At 41.5% G+C, this 23,920-nt stretch overlaps 3 protein-coding genes and 2 long non-coding RNA genes across 9 annotated transcripts in view; 3 read left to right on the top strand and 2 right to left on the bottom strand.

Moving 5' to 3' along the window:
- Positions 1 to 217: 217 nt before the first annotated feature.
- On the top strand, positions 218 to 4,498 carry LOC138974658 (uncharacterized). Its single transcript, XR_011458416.1, has 2 exons — positions 218 to 3,847; positions 3,996 to 4,498. It is a non-coding gene; the product is annotated as an uncharacterized lncRNA (long non-coding RNA).
- A 1,699-nt stretch (positions 4,499 to 6,197) lies between these two features.
- LOC138974665 (uncharacterized) overlaps positions 6,198 to 23,920 on the bottom strand; it is a 300,124-nt gene continuing 282,401 nt past the window's right edge. Inside the window, exon 2 of the long non-coding RNA XR_011458417.1 lies at positions 6,198 to 7,150. This is a non-coding gene — a long non-coding RNA (uncharacterized lncRNA). The remainder of the gene's footprint in view (positions 7,151 to 23,920) is intronic.
- Positions 7,830 to 13,564, bottom strand: LOC138974431 (uncharacterized). Its single transcript, XM_070347149.1, has 2 exons — positions 13,487 to 13,564; positions 7,830 to 10,045 (listed from the first exon to the last, which is right to left on the bottom strand). The coding sequence occupies exon 2, from the start codon at positions 9,901 to 9,903 to the stop codon at positions 8,395 to 8,397; it is 1,509 nt and encodes a 502-aa protein (XP_070203250.1). The 5' UTR covers positions 9,904 to 10,045; positions 13,487 to 13,564; the 3' UTR covers positions 7,830 to 8,394.
- LOC138974442 (phosphopantothenoylcysteine decarboxylase-like) lies at positions 13,589 to 21,228 on the top strand. Of its 5 annotated transcripts, none has more exons than XM_070347176.1 (6): positions 13,589 to 13,642; positions 15,108 to 15,233; positions 15,965 to 16,060; positions 16,594 to 16,722; positions 17,042 to 17,210; positions 20,847 to 21,228. In XM_070347176.1, exons 2-6 carry the CDS (start codon positions 15,132 to 15,134, stop codon positions 20,921 to 20,923), a joined length of 573 nt encoding a protein of 190 aa, XP_070203277.1. In that variant the 5' UTR covers positions 13,589 to 13,642; positions 15,108 to 15,131; the 3' UTR covers positions 20,924 to 21,228. The 5 variants fall into 5 exon arrangements, with proteins under 5 accessions (XP_070203277.1, XP_070203261.1, XP_070203283.1 ...); XM_070347160.1 differs by having other exon boundaries at positions 13,592 to 13,677; XM_070347182.1 differs by having other exon boundaries at positions 13,593 to 13,665.
- Positions 21,607 to 23,920, top strand: part of LOC138974420 (serine/threonine-protein kinase Nek9-like) — a 39,030-nt gene continuing 36,716 nt past the window's right edge. Inside the window, exons 1-3 of the mRNA XM_070347138.1 lie at positions 21,607 to 22,113; positions 23,184 to 23,361; positions 23,851 to 23,903. Of these exons, the coding sequence (XP_070203239.1) occupies positions 22,003 to 22,113; positions 23,184 to 23,361; positions 23,851 to 23,903 (342 nt within the window). The 5' untranslated portion in view covers positions 21,607 to 22,002. The remainder of the gene's footprint in view (positions 22,114 to 23,183; positions 23,362 to 23,850; positions 23,904 to 23,920) is intronic.

Here is a 23,920-nt window from a genome sequence, read left to right as displayed (position 1 = left end):
AAAAAAAAAATTGTTCCTTCTAATATGTCTTTATGGTGTCTGATAAAAAGAAGGGGGGGACTTATTTTTATCCTCTTGTTAGCATGTACATCTCATTTAATTGTTATTGTACATTTCATTAGTATATGAAGTGTAAATTTCAACCCTGCAAGATGTTCCTAATAGTAGTACTTACTCTTGGCTCAAAAATGACCCGGAGCTTTTTTTTTTTTTTTTTTTGCTGAACGCCCAGCCGACCACGAAGGGCCATATCAGGGCGGTGCTGCTTTGACATATAACATGCGCCACACACAAGACAGAAGTCGCAGCACAGGCTTCATGTCTCACCCAGTCACATTATTGCCCCCCGCGGGTTAGGGGGAGTCTCATATTGGTTGGGACGAGAAAGAATTTACCCGATGCTCCCCAGCATGTCGAAAGAGGCGACTAACGGATTCTGTTTCTCCTTTTACCCTTGTTAAGTGTTTCTTGTATAGAATATAGTCAATGTTTGTAAAGATTTTAGTCAAGCAGTATGTAAGAAATGTTAAGTCCTTTGTACTGGAAACTTGCATTCTCCCAGTAAGGTAATATACTGTTCAAAAAAAGAAACGCATAGCTTGTAATGTTTGGTTAATTTAGTTATATGGCTACAAGGATATCCACCAAACTGCAGAAAATGTTTATCTGGTCGTCGACCTTTCGTCCATTGCCACAAGTGAGCTCTGCACGTGACGCATGCGTTATCAGTGGCTACAATGTCAAAATTGCTCATTTGGCACGACCACTCATCATGCTTCAGTGTAATCTCGTGAAACTCGGGGAATATTGAGCTCTCACCATGTCTTCCAAAACCCATAAAAGCGGATTGTTCGCCACAAAGAAATCAGACGACAATTCAGCGACGAAAGATGGCCCGATTGAGCAGAGAAGACCGCCAAATTGCATTGGGTCGTTTACAAGCAGGCCAAAGTCAAAGTGCAATCGCCAGGCACTTCCACGTGTCCCAGAGCACCATCAGTAGACTGTGGGTCAGGTTTCAAGCCACTGGCTCCGTTGCTGACTTGCCACGAGCGGGAAGACCAGGGCGACAACTGCTCCTCACGACCGCTTCATACGGCTCCGCCACCTCCGGAATTGTTTCCTGTCGGCCTCATCTTCTGTCCAGGCTCTCCCCGGGCCACACCGATTATCGGACCAGACCGTGCGGAACCGCCTGCATGAAGCTGGTTTGAGAGCTCGCAGACCTCACAGAGGAGCTGTCCTCACCCGCCGCCATCGCCAGAACCGAGTGCAGTGGGGCAACCAGCACCTTCGCTGGACCGTCCGGAATCACTGGAGACACGTGTGGTTCAGCGACGAGTCCTACTTCCTGCTCCTGCGACATGATGGTCGGAGGAGGGTCTACCGGAGAGTAAACGAACGTTACGCGCCCAACTGTGTGGATTAGGCACCCGTTCATGGTGGTGGAGGCGTCATGCAGGCCCGGTAGCTCAGATGGTAGAGCACTGGACTTGTGATCGGAAGGTCGCAGGTTCGAATTCGGGCCGGGACGGACACGGGTCAACTTTATGTGCAGACCCAGAGACGGAAGCCATGTCCCACCCCCGTGTCATCACAATGGCACGTAAAAGACCTTGGTCATTCTGCCATAAGTGCAGGTGGCTGAATACACCTAAACACGCAGACACCTGGGTAGCGCGACTCCGTTGCTGCTAGCTTTCCACTGGGAGGAAGCGACCCAAATTTTCCAGCGATGGGACAATAAAGTAATGAAAAATGGGAAAAAAATGGAAAAAAAAAATGGTGTGGGGGGCGATCAATACCGCTGGAAGGAGCACCCTGGTGCACGTCCAAGGGCGCATAACTGCCCAGCGATACGTGGAGGAAATTCTGCGCCCACACGCCCTTCCTCTTCTGGCTGACCAGGATGCTATATTCCAGCAGGACAACGCTCGCCCGCACACAGCACGACTCACCACCCAGTTCCTCACCGACCACCATGTCCAGGTGCTTCCCTGGCCATCCATGTCGCCAGACATGAACCCGATAGAACACCTCTGGGATGAATTGGACAGACGTGTGCGCAGGCGAGAAGAAGCGCCGGCAAATCACCGCGATCTATTGCAGGCACTTCAGGAGGAGTGGGACACCATCCCACAGCAAGATATCCGGCATCTGATCCAGTCCATGCCCAGAAGGTGCCGGGCAGTTGTTGCTGCTCAAGGCAGTCACACCCCCTACTGACTTGACAGCCTCGGCACCCAATCGTATTGATTGACTGATTGATTTGAAGATGCAAATGAACTGTGTGTGCATTCAACTGTGTCCATACCAAATTTCAAACAAATAATCTAAATATTGGATTTTCTGTTAATTTTTTCGAAAAATAAAACAAATTTGGCAAGTAGCAACTATGCGTTTCTTTTTTTGAACAGTATACGTTGCAAGCCCCTGGAGCAAATTTTTGATTAGTGCTTTTGTGAACAAGAAACAATTGACAAGTGGCTCTATCTCATCACCCCCCTTCCCTCCGTCGCGATATAATCTTGAACGGTTGAAAACGACGTTAAACACCAAATAAAGAAAGAAAGTCACATTATTCTGACACCGGACCAACCAGTCCTAGCACTAACCCCATAATGCCAGACGCCAGGCGGAGCAGCCACTAGATTGCCAATTTTAAAGTCTTAGGTATGACCCGGCCGGGGTTCGAACCCACAACCTCCCGATCACGGGGCGAACGCCTTACCACTAGGCCAACCGTGCCGGTTTGACCAGGAGCTGCTACATGTAATGTTACAATAAAAATCAAAACAAAATAGTTCCCAGTGTGATGTGCTTTAAGGATCATGCAGTTTTAAGACAACCAAATTATTATTTATCACTCGCACAGATTTGAAACTGCCTGTTTTATTCATATTGACAGTATGTGATGTTAAAATTTATGGGGGAAAAAAGATATAATGGCAGTGGTTCATTCAAAACCTACTTCTGTTCTGCATAAAGTATCTGGCAAATATTTGATCAACTGTTGCCATGTGATGTAAGTTTATGTGTGTGTGTATGCACTTCGTGCCTTAAGTTGACTTGTCTGTAGAGATGCTTTATCTTTAGCAAGAAAAAGTTTGGGTTCTGTTCGGAAAAAGTGAGAAATGAGGCTTGCGCTTCAGTTGGTACGTTATCTGCATAAGGCTACAAAGCTTGCATGCATGCACCTGCTGTGAGAAATTTGTGTCCCATAATTTTAGTTATATAAATTATTACAATATGTGTACATATTAAAATAAAAAGGATTTAATCATATTGCCATTTATGGTCTTTTCAGAGTTTATGCTTGGATAAGCCTGTTTTTTTTTTTCCTGTTCCCAATAAAAAAAACAAAAAAACACTGTAGCTCTCTCTATTGTACCGGACTCCCTTTTGTTTAGACACTGTCTTTGTTTTTGCAACAGGTTGCTGTTACAGCTTACAGCTCCATAGCTCCAGTTATCTGCACAAGGCTATTTATCCTACATATGTGAGAGAGCTAGAGACACCCGTGAGATAATAATCGTTCAAATCACACGTGTGTATATCATGTAAATGAGGTCATGTCAAGCAAGTCTGGCAGGGACCTGTTTTTCCACTGCTTTTGGTGCCAAAGTCACCGAGACAAACGTCATAATAGAAAAAAAATTGCGCTCGCTAATTACCCTCCATGAATATTTAGAACTAACACGTCACGCCACACTTTCAGAGTGACGTTTCTTTGCTTTGACGTAATAGATTGCACGAGGCTCTAGAAGAGATCGAGGTTCCAAAACAAGCGTCTTCAATTTAGCTGCCTCGACTGCAGGACATTTTCAGTAAAATACACGTAAGTACAGTATGTAGGATAAACAGAATACTACATGGCTTGCTGTGTCGTACCAGATTTACACTCGTTGCTTTTTCAAATAGTGAACAGCTCGCTTTCGCTCGGAGTTCAATATTTAAAAAAACAAACTCGTGTAAATCTGGTACGACACAGCAAGCCATGTAGTATTCTCTATAAAGTCTGCATGCATCTGCTGTGAGAAATTTATGTCCCATCATTTTAGTTATATACATCTTTACAATATGTGTAGATATTAAAATAAAAAGGATTAAATCAATTGCGATTTATGGTCTTATCCGAGTTTATGATTGGGTTAGCCTGTTATTTTTATCCTGTACATGCACATTTTGGTAAAGATAACAGACACAGAGACAGCGAAAAGTGTACTTGTATTGGAGGTGTCCTCTCATCAGAGTTGCCTCACATGGCAGGTACCACTAATTAAAAAAAAGGCTTTAGCTTTCTCTATTGTACCGGACTCCTTTTGTTGGGACACTGTCTCTTTTTGGGCAACAGGTTGCTGTTTACAGCATTTGAACATGTATGTTTCTTACTATTTCGATAGAACATATGAGAGTGCAAAAGTTTTGTACATGTACATGGCATTCTCTTTGGGAAAGGGTTTTTTGTGTGCATTTTATGAAAGATAGCTAAGGGAAATGGAATGATTTAAAAAAAAAAAAAAGTTTTTTGTGGTTGTTGGTTTGTTTTCAGCAAGAGTATTTGGTTGTGAGAAACTAACTTGGACGATATTCATGCATTTAAAAAAACCGAATATAATATATATATCCAGAAATAAAGAAAACATGAAAGAATTTTGTTTTGAGTCTTAGATTATAAACATATATATGTGATGTCTTTTTGTTTGACATGTTACACCGAGCACATTCTGATTCATTCAAACAGGAAGCACACACACAGTATATAAGCAAAACTAATCATGTTTGGTGTGTTTGTGTGTATATGCATGCAAAAAATAAAAGAATCAGCAAATAACGGGCAACATTTTTTCCTTTTCATTTTACTTTGTACAAGTTTAATAAAAACACAAAAACAAGTAATAATTTTGTTGAATATCAAGAACACACCATTCAGACATGCGTGTATTTATAATATATACATGTATGCAAATGCATTTTCATGACTTTTTCTTGGTGGCATGCAAGTTTGTATGCTGTATGTATGCCAGTCTCAATCTCAGTGAAGCTATGGGGCCATATGCCTGTGATCTATGTTTCAGACCTGGGAATGAGTAAAAGTGGTTTGGGCATACTGACGGGAAAATGTTGTGTTTTAAGCGTTTTGAAGGGCACACGGAGGCTCCTTTCTTACACATTTAGAAAAGGACTTCGTCGTATTTACGACGAAAGGTGTATCATTCCCAGGCCTGATGTTTGTGATCTATGTTTGTGATCTATAGGATTTGTGTAACAATCTCACAGAAGCTATGGGGCTGTATGCATGTTCATATCCTATGGCATTTGCATGACAAGCTCACATTTCAATCTCAGATGGTCCAGATTCATGCCTGTAGGTTGAAACCTGTTCCTATTTCTCTTTGAACGACGGTATCCAGTCCGAAGCTATAACTATGCAGAAAATAACAAGTACATATTATATGTGCATGTGGTTTTTGTTGTTTGTTTTATTCTTGGACTGCATCATAGCAGATGTGGGCATTCCACTTGGTCACATGACACATGTGCAACTCTTACATGCCGAATATTTTTTCAAATTGTTTGTTTGTTTGTTTATTTGTTGCTTAACGTCCAGCCGACTACGCAGAGCCATATCAGGACGAGGAAGGGGGGGATGAAGGGGGCCACTTGTCAAGCGATTCCTGTTTACAAATGCACTAACCCATTACTTGTGTCCCAGCAGGCTTTAGTAAAACTAAATTAATACCTACTGGAAGATTACCAGTTTCCAGTATGTTAAAATAGGCTTAACCTATCTACTGCTGGACTTACATCAGAACACCAACAGATTAAACTATACATGAATCGCGAGACAAGCGGCAAGAGAAGAGATTTTTGGAAAAAATACAGGTGAATGAGCAAGAAGGCAGAAAAAAGAAAAGAATTCATGAAGAAAAAGAGAGCATGACAGGAAAGAGGAACCAAAAATCTACCTAACAGCAAACTAGAAAGCTCCTGCGGTTCCAAAAACAGGAGGGGCCTTTAATTTCATAACCGCAGTGCCCCACTGCGGGAATTTTTTCAAATGCTTTCGTTCAATCAGCCAAACAATCCATTCCCATCGTGTTATACATACATCCAAACAATCACATCTTTTTTTTAAGAACATAGCAAAATAAAAATTATTTAGAAAACAAACAGACAACATTCTGAAAATGAAGTACACATATTACATTACACATTTATTCTGAATTTCCTAGCATAGGGATAAAGCCAGGATTCGAACCAATGTCCTATAATGAATGATCTCATTACTTTGGATAAAAACAAAACATTTTGTTGATGTTACTGTTCCTGACACTTCCACCCCTCGCTAATGATTGTAAAATATGTATCTATATATATATACGACTTGTGTCTGTCTGTCTGTCTGTCTGTGTGTGTGTGCGTGTCTCTGAGTTCGCGATGCACGGCCAAAGTTCTCGATGGATCTGCTTCAAATTTGGTGGGCATATTCAGGTAGACCCGGGACAGGACACAACCTGGTCGATATTTCAACACGTGCTCTCAGCGCGCAGCGCTGAACCGATTTTGGTTCCACCTCAGCTACCCGGGCCCCCATACCGACACACCAAAGCCGCTACACCACATCACAACGCCAAAGTTCTCGGTGGATCTTTTTCAAATTTGGACACCGTATTCAGCTACACCCCGGACACAATATCATCGATGAGATATTTCAACACGTGCTCTCAGCGCGCAGCGCTGAACCGAATTTGGTTTTTGTGTTCATTTCACCATTATAAGTAACTCTTCCTTATCTTCTCATCTTCTCCATGTTTTCAGCGTTTACCTCCCTTCCTTCGTATGGTGCAGGGGGCATCTTCGGATATTCCCGGCGTTCTGTTACTATTTTTAGAAGGTCACCGCAGTGTCCAGAACGTAAATTGGACCCGTAAATTATCCTCACTGTAAAAGTGCAAAGGTCGAATCAATTTATAGCCACGCGAAAAATACACTGTCATCTATCTCTCTATAGATACGGCTTCTCTGTGTTTGTGTGTGTGTGTGTGTGTGTGTGTGTGTGTCTCTATGTGAGCAACACCTGTGCATTGTTCAGTTCTGTTTGTGATGTGGTCTGGCGGCTTTTGTGTAATTTTATGTACTGGCCTTCCTTTGAGAAGCCATAACAGTTCAAAAGGGCTTAGAGATAAGCTCTAACTTGCTCAGTCCTGTTTGAGTGGAGTTCGCCTCCAAAGGTGATTAACACGGTTACATTCGTCGACAAGGATGGGACTCGATATGGTCAGGAATGGCATTATGGCCACTGAATCATTTTCGTGCTGTTCCCATTCCACGAATCTGGGAGGGACCTAAGCTTGGCGGGTCCATTGTTCGGACCCGGCGAAGCCGGCGTACGGCTCTAAGTACTTCTTCCCGGTGAAGCCAGCTACCCGGCGAAGCGGGTATTCATTCTAGTCTATATCTATATACGGCTTGTGTGTGTGTGTCTGTCTCTGTCTTTCTGTCTGTCTGTTCGCTATGCACGGCCAAAGTTCTCGATGGATCTGCTTCAAATTTGGTGGTCATATTCAGGTAGACCCCGGACACAATCTGCTCGATGAAAATTTTCAACATGTGCTCTCAGCGCGCAGCGCTGAACCGATTTTGGTTTTTCTGTACATCCATTCCCAGTAACTCTTCCTTATCTTCTCCAGTGTTTTGCGCGTTTATCTACCTTCCTTCGTGTGGCGTCAATCGCGTACGGTGCGCCCTGCGAAGCCGGGTACCCGGCGAAGCATGGTATTGGTGCGCCACTCAACCGGCAAAGCGGGTATCCATCTAGTTATATAAACAAAAAGACTCATAAATACAAGTATATATATATAGACACTAATGATTTAACTCTTTTAATAATGCGCCTCACTATGGTATTGTTATGCCTGAAACAGCTGGTACTAGTAGAATGGGTTTATGATATAAACTCTGGCCTATGCAATTGATGAAAGTGTGTTATTAGGACTAATAGTAACAATCATAAAGCTCAATAAAGAGAAGTGCACAATGCTGAAAACTGCAACCTGTCATATTTTGGCATATCATAAAGCAGATCAAGAGCTAACTTGGCGAGAGGCACAGAGAACGTGGCAGCAACCACAGTATCAGGCAGAAGCTTCTGTTGTTGTGATAGAACGGATTACCCACACTTTCATCCTTTCTCAATCTATTCTGCTCAGGGAAACTTGCATTCATTCCATCCATTTGAAGTTTTATCCATCAAGAGGCTTATATCTTGATAGCATTACACTATGATATCCAAAAGATATATCATAAAAAAATCAAACTTCTGTCACAGACATCAAACATCCAGATTCCTGTCAAACAATGACATTCTTTCAAGTGAAGGCAGGAAGAAAATCAGTTCACATCTTCAAGCTGATTACTGAACATAGTAGACAAGAGTTTATTCTTGGCATGGGCAACTTGCAACTGTTTCTTCAAGTCCCCGATATGATCTTTCTGTTGGCGAATGGTGCCGATCAACTGCTGAACAAGCTGAGAACAGTTCTTGCAGGCGTCGTAACGAATCTCTTCGGAATAGGCGTAACTGTGCTCCTGCTTGTAGCCCTCCCCGGTCAAACCCACCTTGGAGTCCTCTGACCCCTCATTGTCCAGGTAATCTGCGTGGACGTACATGTGGTCAATGTGGAATACGCCAGACCTACTACTATCATCTTCACACATGCGGTCTGAGCCATTGTCAGATTGAGCGGGACCAATACGTTTGTTTGTAGAGGTGCTGCTGGAGGCAAGCAGAGATGAAGATGATGCCTGCAGAACATTGGTGCCCTTGCATTGCACAGTCGTGTGGCCATGTTCACTGAGTGGATCCGCCACCATTTCTCTCTGTAGTGATATGGAACAGACCTTATCCCCATACACAGCTTCTTCAATGACTGACTGCTCTGATATTTCTGACCCGACAGTCACCGCGCTTGCTGCACTCACTGTCGCGCTGATGTCGGTCCGTGATATGTATGCAGCATTTGAACAACTTCTCTTCTGTCTTCCCTGATTAGTAAGACTGCTTTTAAGGCTTTCCGGAACTCTTAGCACAGACCTTTTTTTCCGGGAAGTGACAGCTGTGACTACATTTTCCGGAGGCTGGAGCTTCCTCTTGGCGGCTCTCCCTCCCTTGTCCAGTCTGTCTCTGGTTTTCCTGCTGTTGTGCTGATACATGTGGTCTTTGTCCACCACTCTCTTGTCAACATCTGCAGGTCCCCTACCCACTCCCTTCCTCGCTCCCCTTCCTGCATCAGCACCAACTGAAACTCCTGTCGTCTCGACCCTTGTTTCCTGAGGCTGTGTTTTCGATGTCTGTAAGTTGTACAGGTGGTCAGTGTCCCTGTTGTTCGGCCGTTTGATCAAGGTCTCCGCAGGGACTTCTACCTTTCTCAAGTTGTACAAATGATCCGTGTTTCTGGTGGGTTTTTCAGAAGTCGGAGTTTCTGCGCTCTCTGTTCTCCTTGTATTATACATATGATCCGTGTCTCTGTTATTTTGCTTCTTGGTTTTCCTTCGTTTTGCCATTTTTCTTGCTGAAGATGAAGCCATGCCTTGAACACCCAAGGGCGCTGGAACGGCACATGATTTTTTCTGCTGTGAAGAATTCAGGTAAGTGTGATCTTTGTGTGCATGACCAAGAACTGCTGAAAATGATGTCATCCCTTTTTCATTTTCACAACAGTCTTTTCCCAAATCCAAAGGCATGTCTGCCTTTGCCGGGAGACATCTTCGAGAGGCTTGCTTTGGCTTTTCATTCTGTTCACCTGTGACTAAAGGTGGAAAAACACCCTCAGAACTCTGTTTTTCAGGTGAACAGCGCCTGTGTTTCGGGTACGCATGATCAGACTTCTTGGTATCCATCAAGTCAGTTTGCGAAACAGAATGGTGTCATCATCAGATCTTAATTGCCAGTGAAGAAGTGAGAGATAAAGCAGACTCTGAAGAGATGGAGATGGGATGGATCATGGAGTTTACAGCGTTGACATAGGAACGAGAAGGACAACTGAAACAAAATGACACAGCAAAATATATTTCTGTAAAATTTATTTTAAAAAAACCACAAAAATAAACTTCAAGTGAACATAAATTTTTGGAGAAGCAATGAAAAACACAACACAAGCATTCAATCCAAACTGCTAAAAAGATGGTTTTGTCACTTTAGTTACCATGAATGAACCCTAATATACTGTACTGTAATAGTAATAAAGAGATGCGACAAATCATAGTTTGCTGCCAAAGTAACATAATGTGTCCAGATATGACTACTCGGCCAGTGCAACAGGGTCTCCCTGTGCTGTCAGCTGTTCAACACACTGCAGGGGGGGCGGGGATGTAGCTCAGTCGGTAGCGCGCTGGATTTGTATCCAGTTGGCCGCTGTCAGCGTGAGTTCGTCCCCACGTTCGGCGAGAGATTTATTTATCAGAGTCAACTTTGTGTGCAGACTCTCCTCGGTGTCCAAACACCCCCGTGTGTACACGCAAGCACAAGACCAAGTGCGCACGAAAAAGATCCTGTAATCCATGTCGGAGTTCGGTGGGTTATAGAAACACGAAAATACCCAGCATGCTTCCTCCGAAAACGGCGTATGGCTGCCTAAATGGCGGGGTAAAAAACGGTCATACATGTAAAATTCCACTCGTGCAATAAACACGAGTGTACGTGGGAGTTTCAGCCCACGAACGAAGAAGAAGAAGAAGAATACACTGCTGAATACCAGAATAGTCAATTGATATGTGCATAATTTGATCATGGCGAATTCACTAATTCAGTCTTATCAAAGTGAATTTGAACTTCACAGTTTATGGCAGTCTTGTGTACAGGGCACGAGATTGAGTGTGTTCTCTTTTGCAATAGGTTGAGTTCCACCCGGGTCCATTCCCTGTAGACAGTAAAATCACCTGCAGGAAGTCCATCTACTTTGGGAGGCCCCATTTTGCACACAAACCTAACTAGAGAAAGTTAGCTGTGCTCTTAAACGATTGATGATGTCACCAAATAGTTATAATACAGTAGGAACCTTTCAGCGGGCGAACTTAAAACAGTTTGACTCGATTCGATGGACCACAAAGGCTTGGCTAGAATAAGAAAAAACAAAGTTTGGACCCTACTGAAGTCCGAACTGGTCGTACTTGCCCAAAATTTATTGTTCTCTGATGTTCGCAACTGGAAGTCGACATCGTTCGTGGACGCACAACTCCCGTAAACCCTTATCAAGAGGGAAGTCTCTTTTGTTGTCATTATTTGCGGGTCCGTTTGAACGACGTAATCAGACGAAAGCAAAAGGAAAAGAGCAAAGTCCAGCCTGCACATCAGTGACAAGTTCGTGTCTATATATATATATGAAAACCTAGTTGGTCGCAGTAATGAATAATTGATCACAGATGCCATAACATGCCTGCTTCACGTCGTATCGACAGACAAGCAACTAACAACCAGGCATGGGAATTGACAATTTTAAAAAAGGCGGAAAATTTATAACTGAAGACGCGAAGCGTCAAGTCGACGGCGCGAAGCGCCTAGCCTTACTAGGGGGTCCGGGGGCATGCCCCCCCGGAAAAATTTGTTTCTCCAAAGAACCCAGATGGTGCAATCTGGTGTCATCTGAGCTCCAAGTTTGCCATTAAATTCTGTTTTTAGAATCAGAGTTTTTAGTACAAAAATGTACCAATTTTTGCTTTTTTAAAGAAAAAAATATATACATGTATTATATGGATTAAATTTGTAAAAAAATTGATCTGTTGAGACAAACAGGAAAATGTAACTTGTAACACAATCTGTGCAATCTGCAAACATAAAAGTTCAATAACTGAGGCGGGCGGTAGCAGTGCGTGAACAAAGTACGGAAAGTTTTCGCGGGCTTTTGCGCAAAGGCCAAAGTAACCGGTGCTTTTTTTGTGTGCCTCCCCCCTTTATTTTTTCGGCGGACACTTTTGCATTTTCGGCGGAACAAAAAAAAAAATCGGCGGAAATCCGCCGTTCGGCGGACAATTCCCATGCCTGAACAACAACAAAAGGGACTTCACTCTTGAGAAGGGTTAATAGGAGTCGTGTGCCCATGAACGATGGCGACTTCCTGTTGCGAACAATAGAAAACAGTTCGGTCTTAGTTTGGGTCCAAACTTTGTTTTTCTTATTCTATAACCATCAAATCGAGTCAAACTGTGTTTATGTTATAATTATAGTTCGCCCGCTGAAAAGTTCCTTCTCTAATAAAATTGGTAGAGGCTACTGTTACGCCTTTTTCAAGTCGTAAGTCGACTCAGAAATTCTATAGTTACGGCATGACATCATTTTACTGTCGTAACCCGCTCACTGCAGGCTTCGGTTACACCTTTTCCACGTCGTAGAGTCAGTCGGCCATACTTTGATTACGGCGCGGCGTGATCCCACGTATCACTACAGGGACATGCGGCAGTTACGGCATCAGTGACGCCATTTTACTGTCGTAGCCTGCAGGCCTACTGTAACCCGTGACCATTTTGAAGGGTAGGCCACTCACCTGCACGTTATCATTTGTATAACGATTTGTGCAATAGTGCATCCTTTGAACACTTGGGTGGAGAAGGGGGGGGGGGGGGGGGGGGGTGGGAGAGAGAGAGATGGATGGATCACCATAAAGGAAGAGAGAAAGAGAGAGAGGGATGGGAGAGCGTCTGCAGGGTTCGCGACGACCGAACGTAGAGCTGGACGAACGCGTTCGTTTCAAAGTCCGAGATAACTTTTTGCAACCTGTCGAAGCCGGACTCGATCGTACTTCCTACTCGCACAACCACTACTAATGAACTGTTGAACACGTCTGTCCTCACTCGACCCACGCTTTAAAATGGCCGCCCAAACCGGATCAAACCGGAAGTAGAGCGCGGCCCTGGCGGGGAAATGCTTTGTGGCGTAAGCAAAGCAAAGAAGGGAAAAGTTACGGACGGCGTAAGTGTAGCCACTGCGAATAAAATTATGACTATTGGGTGAACTTGTAATAAATCGTTTAAGAGCAAAGCTAACAATCTCTTGTTAGGTTTGTGTGCAAAATGTTGGAGGCCCCTTCTACAAATTAAGTTCAAGTAAGCTTACTTCTACTACATTAATTAGTATGGGTGCTGCTTGAAGTTTAAGTTGAACGTCTTCCAGTAGCAGTACCAAGACCAGTTGATTAGCGCAACGCCTTGTAAGATATAAAGCCTGAGCAGAACATAGTGAATTCACAACGGACTTTTTTCCTCCCGTAACAGCACACAGCATTACTGTCAAGAACATGATCATATTTGTGGAACCGTCCTCCCTAAAAAGACATACTATGGCATTGGCACGTTGTCACAACCCGGTTGTAATTCTACTATTTTGAAAGCAGAATCTTCGTGGCGATCTCCTGCCCTCTCATCGTCGTCGTTAATTTTTGATGGAGCATGCACATATCTTCAATCGTTTAATTCCCAAGATGGTAATTACCTGAAGGACTGAAGGATTTCAGTGTGCGATGACTGTCCAACAAAATTTCTGACGGACAGCTATGAAGGATTACCAAGGGCAGTTACTCTCTTTCAGACCGAAGGGAGACTACTCTCACTCCACTTGTAAACAAATGCGATGGCAGTCGATTTCAGTGTATGAGATGTGCTTTGTCACGTGTAGGCGTGCATGTACGTGTGCATGTGTGTAGTTATTGTCTGGCGTCTGAACGTTACAGTTAAAAGTATTTGCTTCGTAAGTAGTGTACAAATCCGTTCCAACAAACACTGAATGAGTGATCGACTTGCTCTGCTTTGGCATTCATGCATGATGGAAAGAAAGAAAGACATGTATAGAGAAAGAGAAGGAAACTTAATAGTTAATTTGTGTACATTACTACTCTGGGTAAAGACAGAGACAAAGACAGAGAGTTTGTGTATACTTCTACTCTGGGTCGTAAAATTCTGTTCCCAAACTGTGTATATCATGATTCATATGTGGTGACATAAGAATTACTTCGTAGGAGACAATTCTGGATCTGGATCTGGATCTTTTACGTTGCAGGGACCACTGTTGGTCATCTTCGCAACGGATGCGGGAGAGCGCATGATAATAATTTAGAATACAATAATGTAGTAAATTGCAAAGTTTTCTCTATTGGCCGTGGCTGGAGAACCGGCCACCCTCCTGGCTTGGGAACCGGCGAGTCGGTTACGGAGCCCCTAGGCTCCAAAGCCGGTGAGTCGGTAAAGGATCGAGCCCCCAGGCTCATGGACCGGCACTCTCCACTAGCTACGACCTTTTTTTTTATGTGTCGTTTATTTATAAAGATTTTTCTTTTTAAAGTTCAATTCAAAGAACTGTGGTCTTTGTTTTTTTGCAGAAAGATTAGATCGATTTATGAACATCAGTTTTCGACTCAGAAAGACTTGTATCTCGGCAACAGCAACACCATCATATAGCGACTGACCAAAGTGAAAGATGTGTAGTTTGTATAGGCGTCATGCAGCTCTGTCTAATTAATTTCTCGATGCCATGCAGACTTCTTAATGTTTTATCATAACGGAAAAAAGTTGTTTTTGTTTTGTTTGTCCCCATGTTAATGATTTATGTACTGCATTTTGTTAATAAATGCTGCTTCAGTAAGATTTTTAAAAAATAATTCTTTAATCCTCTGGTCAAAGGTTAAAGATTTCTAATTCAAAGTTAGGGTGAAAAAAAAATTTGAAAGGGTTTTGTATAAAACTATCATATCAACCGGTTGCATAGCTTTTGTTGTTGTTGTCACCATTGTATATTTAGTTCACAATGTTTTTTAATGTAACATTTTACTTCAGGGGTGCACAAAACTGAGAGTAGAAAATTCAGCGTTGTTCCTGGATATATTCACTCAAATATGTCATTTTAAGCTAGAAAAATGCCTGACACATAAAGTTTTTAAACACTGAAGAAAAAAAAATACTTGATTACTATCAGGAAGACTTATTACTGATGAATTAAACTTTAATCTGTGCCACTGCCAGGGTTGTTCATAAATTGTTGAAGACTGAAACGAGACAAGCCTGCAAAAATCACTTATGAAAATTAACACATCCTGATTTTACTGCGTTTGCATGTGCAGTAAAAACAACAGTGACGAAAAAGCATGAGTGCCAGGAAGCCACGAGTGCTAGTTGCCTGCACAGGAAGTGTTGCCGCTATAAAAGTGCCAACATTACTAGCTGATTTGAGCCAGTTGTCTTGCAAGGTCAGTTGTCTAGAAACGTTTGATCATTGTTAGTGGCAGATGACTAGCTGTTCTAGTAATGCTAAGTTTTTATACAGCTGTAGTGGGAGGTCCCTCCAGTGAGAGGAGGTATTTTAGATAAAGAACACGAGTGCATGGCCATGGATACGTTGCTCAATTGCATGCAGGTACAGTGGAACCCCCCTTTTACGACCTTCAAAAATATGAGAAAATCGGGTCTTAAAAGGGAGGGATTCTTAAAATGGAGATTATGAACGATTATGAACAGATCATGTAAAAAAAAATAAGGTCTTAAAAAGAAGGAAGTCTTAGATAGGGGGTCCACTGTAGCAAACTGTTGGCTCTGTTACCATGGTAGGAGCAATGTTCTATCCCTGAGCCCATGCATCTTCAGTAGATAAGCGGATAGAATATCATTCCACATACCCTCGTGGGCAGATTCTGTGAAAGTCTAGGGACTTTGAAACGAACAGATACACAGCACACGTATGATCGATATATGCTGCCCACTTGGAATTTTTTTTTTTTTTAAAGCACAAAAAACAACAGTATGGCTTGCAAACTCTCTCCATGATAAGAACCTGATAGCCAAAATCTCAAGAACAGAGGAGAAGAAAAGGAAGATCAAAGAAATCTTAAGTTATACAGTGGTTTGTTACCAGGATTAGAGTATCCAACTGTTAACTTTTAAGTTTTTAACTTTTTAAATCAGTCATTTAATTTTGTTTCAGCCGGAGATCCAGTTGATAACAACTGAACATTCCAGGCATTTTTTCGATCTCACCCAAGTCAAGTGCCCAGTGTTCAAGGATGAAAATGAGTGGGAGGTTAGTAAGTTTGTTTTGAACATAAATGAGCAAATGTATCAGATGTTTTCCTCCTGGAAACAGCAGTCCATATAGTTGATTAAAAGATGTGTTGTATAATAAAGTAGAAGTGTCTTTCAAAGACGTTTTTTTCTGAAAAACTGTATCCTTTTAAGAATCAATTCTATATATGAAGCGAAACCTGAAAATGTTGTTTCATGACATTTCAAACTGATCCGAGTTTGTTTGTTGCTGCTTATTAAATCCAGTCTCGAGTTATAGCGCTGATTTGAACCTTCCAGTTTCTTTTCTTCTTTCATACCTCCCCCCACTTTTCCATTTCTCTCCAGAAGAGCAAAGTGAAAAAACCCAAATGGAATAGGTTGTGCCAATGTTTCTGAAAAGCAGCATTGTTACCTGCTCAGACGGGCGTCTTAACAAGATACAGTTCTCTTGAGCTGTGTGTGTGCATATTTGTGATCGTGATTTTGTGTCCATTTATGTATACATGCATGTATGTACTCATTTAACATTTGACCTTTCTGTGTCAACAGAACTGGACGTCTGTAAAGGATCCAGTGCTGCACATAGAACTGCGACGCTGGGCGGATGTAATGGTGATAGCTCCACTGGATGCCAACACTTTGGCCAAAATTTCAAATGGCATTTGTGATAACCTACTGGTGAGTAGACATCCATCTTAGCTTCTTACTTGACTGTCTGTATGTGTGAGATTTGGGCCCTTTGCTGTCGATTAGCTTGAATTTACTGCTTCTGTGTGAGTGACTATTTTTACTTCAGCGCCTAGACTTGAACTGTTAACGTCAAGACTTCTTTTTATTTGAATGCTTTATGAATGAGTGGAAGTACATTTAAAATGATTTTTTTACACATCACTGTTACATTTTTGTTTTGAGTTATTTTAATGTATTTTGAGAAGAAATGGTGGTTTTTTTTCCTGTTTGTATTGTATTGTTTTTTAGATTTGCACATGTTTTTTAGACTTGCGTTGTGCGAGCCTGGGACCTGGAACGGCCATTGCTGTTTGCTCCAGCAATGAACACTCACATGTGGAACCACCCTTTAACTGCTCAACAGATTACTACACTGAAAACGTTTGGATACATGGAAATACCCTGTATCAGCAAGAAGCTGGCATGTGGAGATACAGGTAAAATGCACACAGAAAGCTGTTGAATTGTGGTACATGTCTAAGGGGGATATCCTTTTCCCATGCAAAAGCCTGGCCAGATCTTAGATGGTGAGCAGAATCACAGGAGCTTGTATCCAATCGCCGGTCGATCATTATTTACTCCTTATTCCATTTATTTACTCCTTATTACGGTCTCCTTACTACTACTATTTACTATTGTAATTCAATCAAGTTGGCGTTTTAATGAAACAGATCCTGTGATTGGTCAGAATGCCCCAACTCATTAAAAATTACCGGTCATTAATTACACATTAACATGCTTCCATTTGAAACTTCGAGGTCTTCATCGGGGATTGACGCCCGACAAAAGCTAATTGAAGCCCGACGGAGCGAAGCGACGGAGGGCTTCAATTAGACTTTGGGAGGGCGTCAATCCACGATGAAGACCTCGAAGTTTCAAATGGAAGCATGTTAATGTTATTGTAATTCAATCTGACGACGATCTCTTTCCTGCTTTCATGCGGTTGTAAACAGACAGAATTGGTTCTGTTCTGTTCACACACTACCTTCAGTCCACCTACCTGCAAGAGTCAAATCCCAAGAAATATGTCTGTATTCCTATCGTATCACTCTGCTCCTGTTGTGTTTTGTTTTACACACATTTTCCCTTCTTTTTTGACGGGTTTCTGGACAGCAAACTCTAAAACAAATTCTTTTCATTACAAAAGCGATCTTTGGAATTGACTGACGTAGTCCGGAAGAATTCATGCATCAACTTACGTCACGTATTCGACGTCATCACTTCGCATACCTTATGGTCTCGGTATTTCGTTGGCCTTCATATTTCTTACTTGTAAAATGACCCTCAAAGCTAACCGAGACTAGTTGAGGCTGTATCAATACGCCTCGCCAGCAGGTTGTTAATGGATTTTTTAGCGAGTGGTTATCGACAATTAATGACCGGTAATTTTTAATGAGTTGGGGCATTCTGACCAATCACAGGATCTGTTTCATTAAAACGCAAACTTGATTGAATTACAATTGTCGATAACCACTCGCTAAAAAATCCATTAACAACCTGCTGGCGAGGCGCATTAATACAGCCTCAACTAGTCTCGGTTAGCTTTGAGGGTCATTTTACAAGTAGGAAATATGAAGGCCAACGAAATACCGAGACCATAAGGTATGCGAAGTGATGACGTCGAATACGTGACGTAAGTTAATGCATGAATTCTTCCGGACTACGTCAGTCAATTCCATAGATCGCTTTTGTGAGAAAAAGAATTTGTTTTAGAGTTTGCTGTCCAGAAACCCGTCAAAAAAGAAGGGAAAATGTGTGTGAAAGAAAACAAAACAGGAGCAGAGTGATACGATAGGAATACAGAGACATATTTCTTGGGACTTGACCCTTGCAGGTAGGTGGACTGAAAGTAGTGTGTGAACAGAACAGAACCAATTCAGTCTGTTTACAACCGCATGAAAGCAGGAAAGAGATCGTCGTCAGATTGAATTACAATAACATTAACATGCTTCCATTTGAAACTTCTCGGTCTTCATTGTGGATTGACGCCCTCCCAAAGTCTAATTGAAGCCCTCCGTCGCTTCGCTCCGTCGGGCTTCAATTTCCTTTGGTCGGGCGTCAATCCCCGATGAAGACCTCAAAGTTTCAAATGGAAGCATGTTAATGTGTAACTAATAAATAGTAGTAGTAAGGGTAAGCATGCAGCAGTAAATAATAAGCATGCAGGAGTAAATAATTATCGACCGGTGGCTAGATACAAGCTCCTGTGAGCAGAATCATTTGTACTGTGCCTTTCAACCGGGTTAAAACACTTTGTTCTAAGTGAAGTATTTTGCTGCTTTGAGGATCATTAGAATAGAAATAAAGTAAACTGAAGCAGTTATTCAATTGTTGTTTTTGTTTTTACATTTAGTCAAGTTTTGACTAAATGTTTTAACATAGAGGGGTGAATCGAGACGAGGGTCGTGGTGTATGTGTGTCTGTCTGACTGTCTGTCTGTCTGTCTGTCTGTCTGTGTGTGTGTGTGTAGAGCGATTCAGACTAAACTACTGGGCCGATCTTTATGAAATTTGACATGAGAGTTCCTGGGTTTGATATCCCCGGACGTTTTTTTTTCATTTTTTCGATAAATACCTTTGATGACATCATATCCGGCTTTTTGTAAAAGTTGAGGCGGCACTGTCACACCCTCATTTTTCAATCAAATTGATTGAAATTTTGGCAAAGCAATCTTCGACGAAGCCCGGGGTTTGGTATTGCATTTCAGCTTGGTGGCTTAAAAACTAATGAGTGAGTTTGGTCATTAAAAATCGGAAACTTGTAATTAAAATTATTTTTTTATTAAACGATCCAAAAACAATTTCATCTTATTTATCGTCATTTTCTGATTCCAAAAACATATACATATGTTATATTTGGATTAAAAACAAGCTCTGAAAATTAAAAATATAAAAATTATGATCAAAATTAAATTTCCGAAATCGTTTTAAAAACTATTTCATCTTATTCCTTGTCGGTTCCTGATTCCAAAAACATATAGATATGATATGTTTGGATTGAAAACACGCTCAGAAAGTTAAAACGAAGAGAGGTACAGAAAAGCGTGCTATCCTTCTCAGCGCAACTACTACCCCGCTCTTCTTGTCAATTTCACTGCCTTTGCCATGAGCGGTGGACTGACGATGCTACGAGTATACGGTCTTGCTGCGTCGCATTGCGTTCAGTTTCATTCTGTGAGTTCGACAGCTACTTGACTAAATGTTGTATTTTCGCCTTACGCGACTTGTTTCATTTGCTGTGGATTGAAGGGTAGGCTAGCGGTTAAGTAGCCTTGAGCTTTAAATTGCGAGCTTGCTAATTTGATCTGTGAGAAACTTGCCTTTGGAGAGCATCTACAGTGGAACCCCCTTTTTAAGACCTAAACAAAGAGAAAGGCAGGTCTTCACAGAGATGAAGTCTAAAAACAGAATTTTAAATGTACACATGTTATGAACATAAAATCTAAGAAACTGGGGCCTTAAAGGGGGGGGGGGTGACTTAAAACAGAGTGTCTTAAATGGGAGGTTCCACTTTACAACATGCTTTGCTTCAGTGAACACACAGCTCCAGTCCTTTGCACCCTAATTCATACGTACCCCCCGCGGGTTAGGGGGAAGAATTTACCCGATGCTCCCCAGCATGTCGTAGGAGGCGACTGACGGATTCTGTTTCTCCTTTTACCCTTGTTGAGTGTTTCTTGTGTAGAATATGGTCAATGTTTGTAGGGATTTTGGTCAAGCAGTGTGTAGGAAATGTTGGGTTCTTTGTACTGGAAACTTGCATTCTCCCAGTAGGGTCATATATTGTACTACGTTGCAGGCCCCTGGAGCGATTTTTTGATTGGTGCTTTTGTGAACAAGAAACAATTAACAAGTGCCTCTATCCCATCCCCCCCCTTTCCCTGTCGCGATATAACCTTGAACGGTTGAAAACGACGTTAAACACCAAATAAAGAAAGAAAGAACCCTAATTCATTCATTTTCAGGGTCAAATTGGCATTTGAAGCAAAACATTTTCCCAGAAACAAACATGTTTTATTTGTAGTTGCATACTTGATATTGATACTGATGACAACTATTTATATGTGTTGATAGGAATGGGAGCCATGGCAGAGGTGTCAACCATTGTCGCACAAGTGGAGCAGATGTTGTCAAAAGTCAAGACAGAATGATTGGTGTTGGGACTCAAATCTTTTACTTCAGGTGCTTTGTGATATTTATGCTATATCAATCTTTATATATTTATGTGGATAATGTGTATCTAGAGTGTATGATCAGTGCTGTGTAATGTTTGCCGGACACATTTTTTATGTATAAAATTTTAATGTCAACTGTGTGTTGTAAAGCGTCATGAGACCTCCGTTTGGTGATGAAAAGTGCTAAACAAAAGAAGGTTTTATAATTATTATATGCATAATTTATATGATGGGATTTAGGTTGTATTGCATGTGAATTAAACAGTAAACTATTGATGCTCTGAGTATGTGAGCGTGTGTAATGTGAGTGTGTAATGTGTGTGTGTGTGTACATGTGTTAGTACAGTTTAAGCTTGTGTGCAGTTGAATGTATGAGTTTGTTCATGACTGTCATATGTCTTATTTGATATTTAGTTCACATGGATAGTGTAAACAAATATAAAGCGCGAGGAACAGAATTATATTTTTTGTTGCAAAATGTTTAAAAAGCAAAAAAGGGGGAACAAAATACATAGCAACATTGTAATGATTAACAAACAGTCCTGACAAACAGTATTTTCTTTTGTGTCCGCACATATCTTTTTCCTTTTTTTTGTGTCTCTTTTATTGTTGTCTTTTTATTTTGTTTTTGACTGGGGTTGTGTTTTTTTTTTGTTTTTTTGGGGGGGGGGGGGGGGGGGCATATTTTGTTTGTTGCTGTTCATTTTTGGTTCGTGACTGTATTACTTTGAAGAAAACATTTTTTCCTTCTGGCTGTCATATTTCTTTCCCCTCTCTTATTTCTTTCATTTAAATAAACAAAACAAAAACACTTCTTTGCTTGTTTTGTTTCATTCTGTATATGATTATACTTTCTTTGAGTAACACATTCTGCTGCATAACGAGGTATTGGTCATTCTGGGATCTTATCATTTACTCTGCTTGATAATATAAGGACACTTCATTCTTGAGTGTAGTTCGTATAAGGGTAAAAAATTGCCTGCGCACCGGCCGTAGATTGGCAAGGGAAGTAACTTCGCTGGTTAGATGCCAATTATCTACCTTTTGTTGACATCATGGCGTCCGACTGTGGAGACTCTGAAAGATCACCGCAAACATCTTATGTGTTTGTTCGTGTCCTTGGAAGAGGTGCATTTGGGGAAGCCATATTGTACCGGAAAACAGATGTAAGTGCTGGAAATTTTAAACAAGCGCAGTTGTGCATTAAATTTAAGAACTCGTTCCTACGAATGTGTCCGTGTTGCCTGACACTGACAGTCTACTCGGAACGCTGTAAATCACATTTCTCCGACTGTCTGCTCAAAGCATGATAGTGCTCGCAAACTATCTCGTGTAGAAAACGCTATTAGTACTAAATATTACAGCAGTACGTATAGTCCCAATCATTGTGCTCATGCTCGGAGATCAAGTAACATTCACTTGCTGTTACCTGACATTGCGTTTGCTAAGTACACTGTGCAAAAGACGTAAATTTAAGGGGGTTTGGAGACACTGCATAGACTGCATATCTATAGCACACTGACCGAAAGATCATCCTTTTAAGAAAGCAGCTTTCTGTGTAATCTTGGTAGGGGGTCCTATATAGCTGGTAGCATGTCGATCTAGCTTAAAAGCCAGTTCATTGCTATTGCCGGTGTCACGAACTGAAACCTCTGCTGAACAATCCTTCTCATTGCGGTCAATGCGCATGCGCCAATCTTGGACTTAAAAAATGCGACCCTTTGACCGAACGAACCATGGGTATGGGTAAGGGTTAGGGTTAGGTTGTTCATGACCTGATTAATCTCCCCGTGTAAGCGCATGCGCATTGACCGCAATGAGAAGTATTGTTCAGGCAGAGACATCAGTGTGGTTCGATCAATCTCTGGGTTCAGTGAGGGATAATTTATTTGACAAAAGGCATCTTCATGCAAACTTGCCTTGGTTCTGAAACTTATGAAGATCAATGCACACATGTATGAAGATCAATGCCAAACTCACAGTAAAAGTTGGCGGGCTCACAAAACAAAAACATGCAAAGGGGGTAAAAAACATATATGTTTGGCAACTTGATTCCTTAGGATGGCAGTCCACATTTTCTGGAGGGAATTCCCAAGGAACCACAAGCATACAACAACAAAAGGAAACAAATAAAATAATAAAAAATATAAAAATGATTTTGTGTTTTATGGTGGAAAAACACATTAGTGACCAGATTTCAATCTTAAAGCTATTGGTGTTCTTGGCCCTATTTCAGGACAACAGCCTTGTGGTGTGGAAGGAGGTCAACCTACGGATGCTGAGCGACAAAGCTCGCAAGGATGCTCAAAATGAGATTGACATTCTGTCGCTGCTCAACCATGCCAATATTGTGTCATATTACAACCACTTCTTGGATGATGACACTCTATTCATTGAAATGGAGTATGCTAATGGTAATGTAGAAATTATTGCTGACTTGTTAGTGTCACTTGATTTTCTGCCTTTGATGTTAATGGTTTTTAATTAAAGCTTTCCTTCTGTGTAAAAATGTACACTCATTAGGAAAACAACAAAGTTTATGTAAATGGTTTACTGGTGGCATTGATGGAACTTGTAAGCGCACATCATTTGACAAGGTGTGAGTTCGGTTCCTTATAGTTTCATATGTGAATTGAAAAAAACGTCTCATTACTTGATTTGCATGTTTTTAGTGTTTGTAAAAAGCCTCGCAGTGAGTGGTCTCACACTTTTACACACACACACACACACACATAAAAAGTGTGTGTAAAGTCATTAAGATTAGTTAGTTTTGAAAATTAGGGGTTGAAAACTATATGTAAATTTACTATTGGTTTTATCTAGTTTCATGTATCAGGCTGTTTTTCCAAGCTTTGTGTGTGACGGTAAAGGTATTCATACTTCTTTTTTTTTCTTTTAACCAGGCGGCACTTTATATGAAAAGATAGGACATGCTACAGAGCTGTTACCAGAACAGGTGAGATTTTATTGTCA

This window comes from Littorina saxatilis, linkage group LG1, assembly GCF_037325665.1.
Source record: "Littorina saxatilis isolate snail1 linkage group LG1, US_GU_Lsax_2.0, whole genome shotgun sequence".
Classification (NCBI taxonomy): domain Eukaryota; kingdom Metazoa; phylum Mollusca; class Gastropoda; order Littorinimorpha; family Littorinidae; genus Littorina; species Littorina saxatilis.
The sequence above is the reverse complement of the archived record's forward strand: the minus strand, read 5'-3'. Positions and strand labels throughout refer to the sequence as shown.

Bases quoted from the DNA above. Each gene is read 5' to 3' on its own strand.
- LOC138974431 (XM_070347149.1), bottom strand. From the start codon at position 9,903: ATGGATACCAAGAAGTCTGATCATGCGTACCCGAAACACAGGCGCTGT.
- LOC138974442 (XM_070347176.1), top strand. From the start codon at position 15,132: ATGAGTGCCAGGAAGCCACGAGTGCTAGTTGCCTGCACAGGAAGTGTT. The intron at 16,061-16,593 runs GTTAGTAAGTTT...CTGTGTCAACAG, and splicing joins AGGATGAAAATGAGTGGGAG to AACTGGACGTCTGTAAAGGA. The intron at 16,723-17,041 runs GTGAGTAGACAT...CATGTTTTTTAG, and splicing joins GCATTTGTGATAACCTACTG to ACTTGCGTTGTGCGAGCCTG.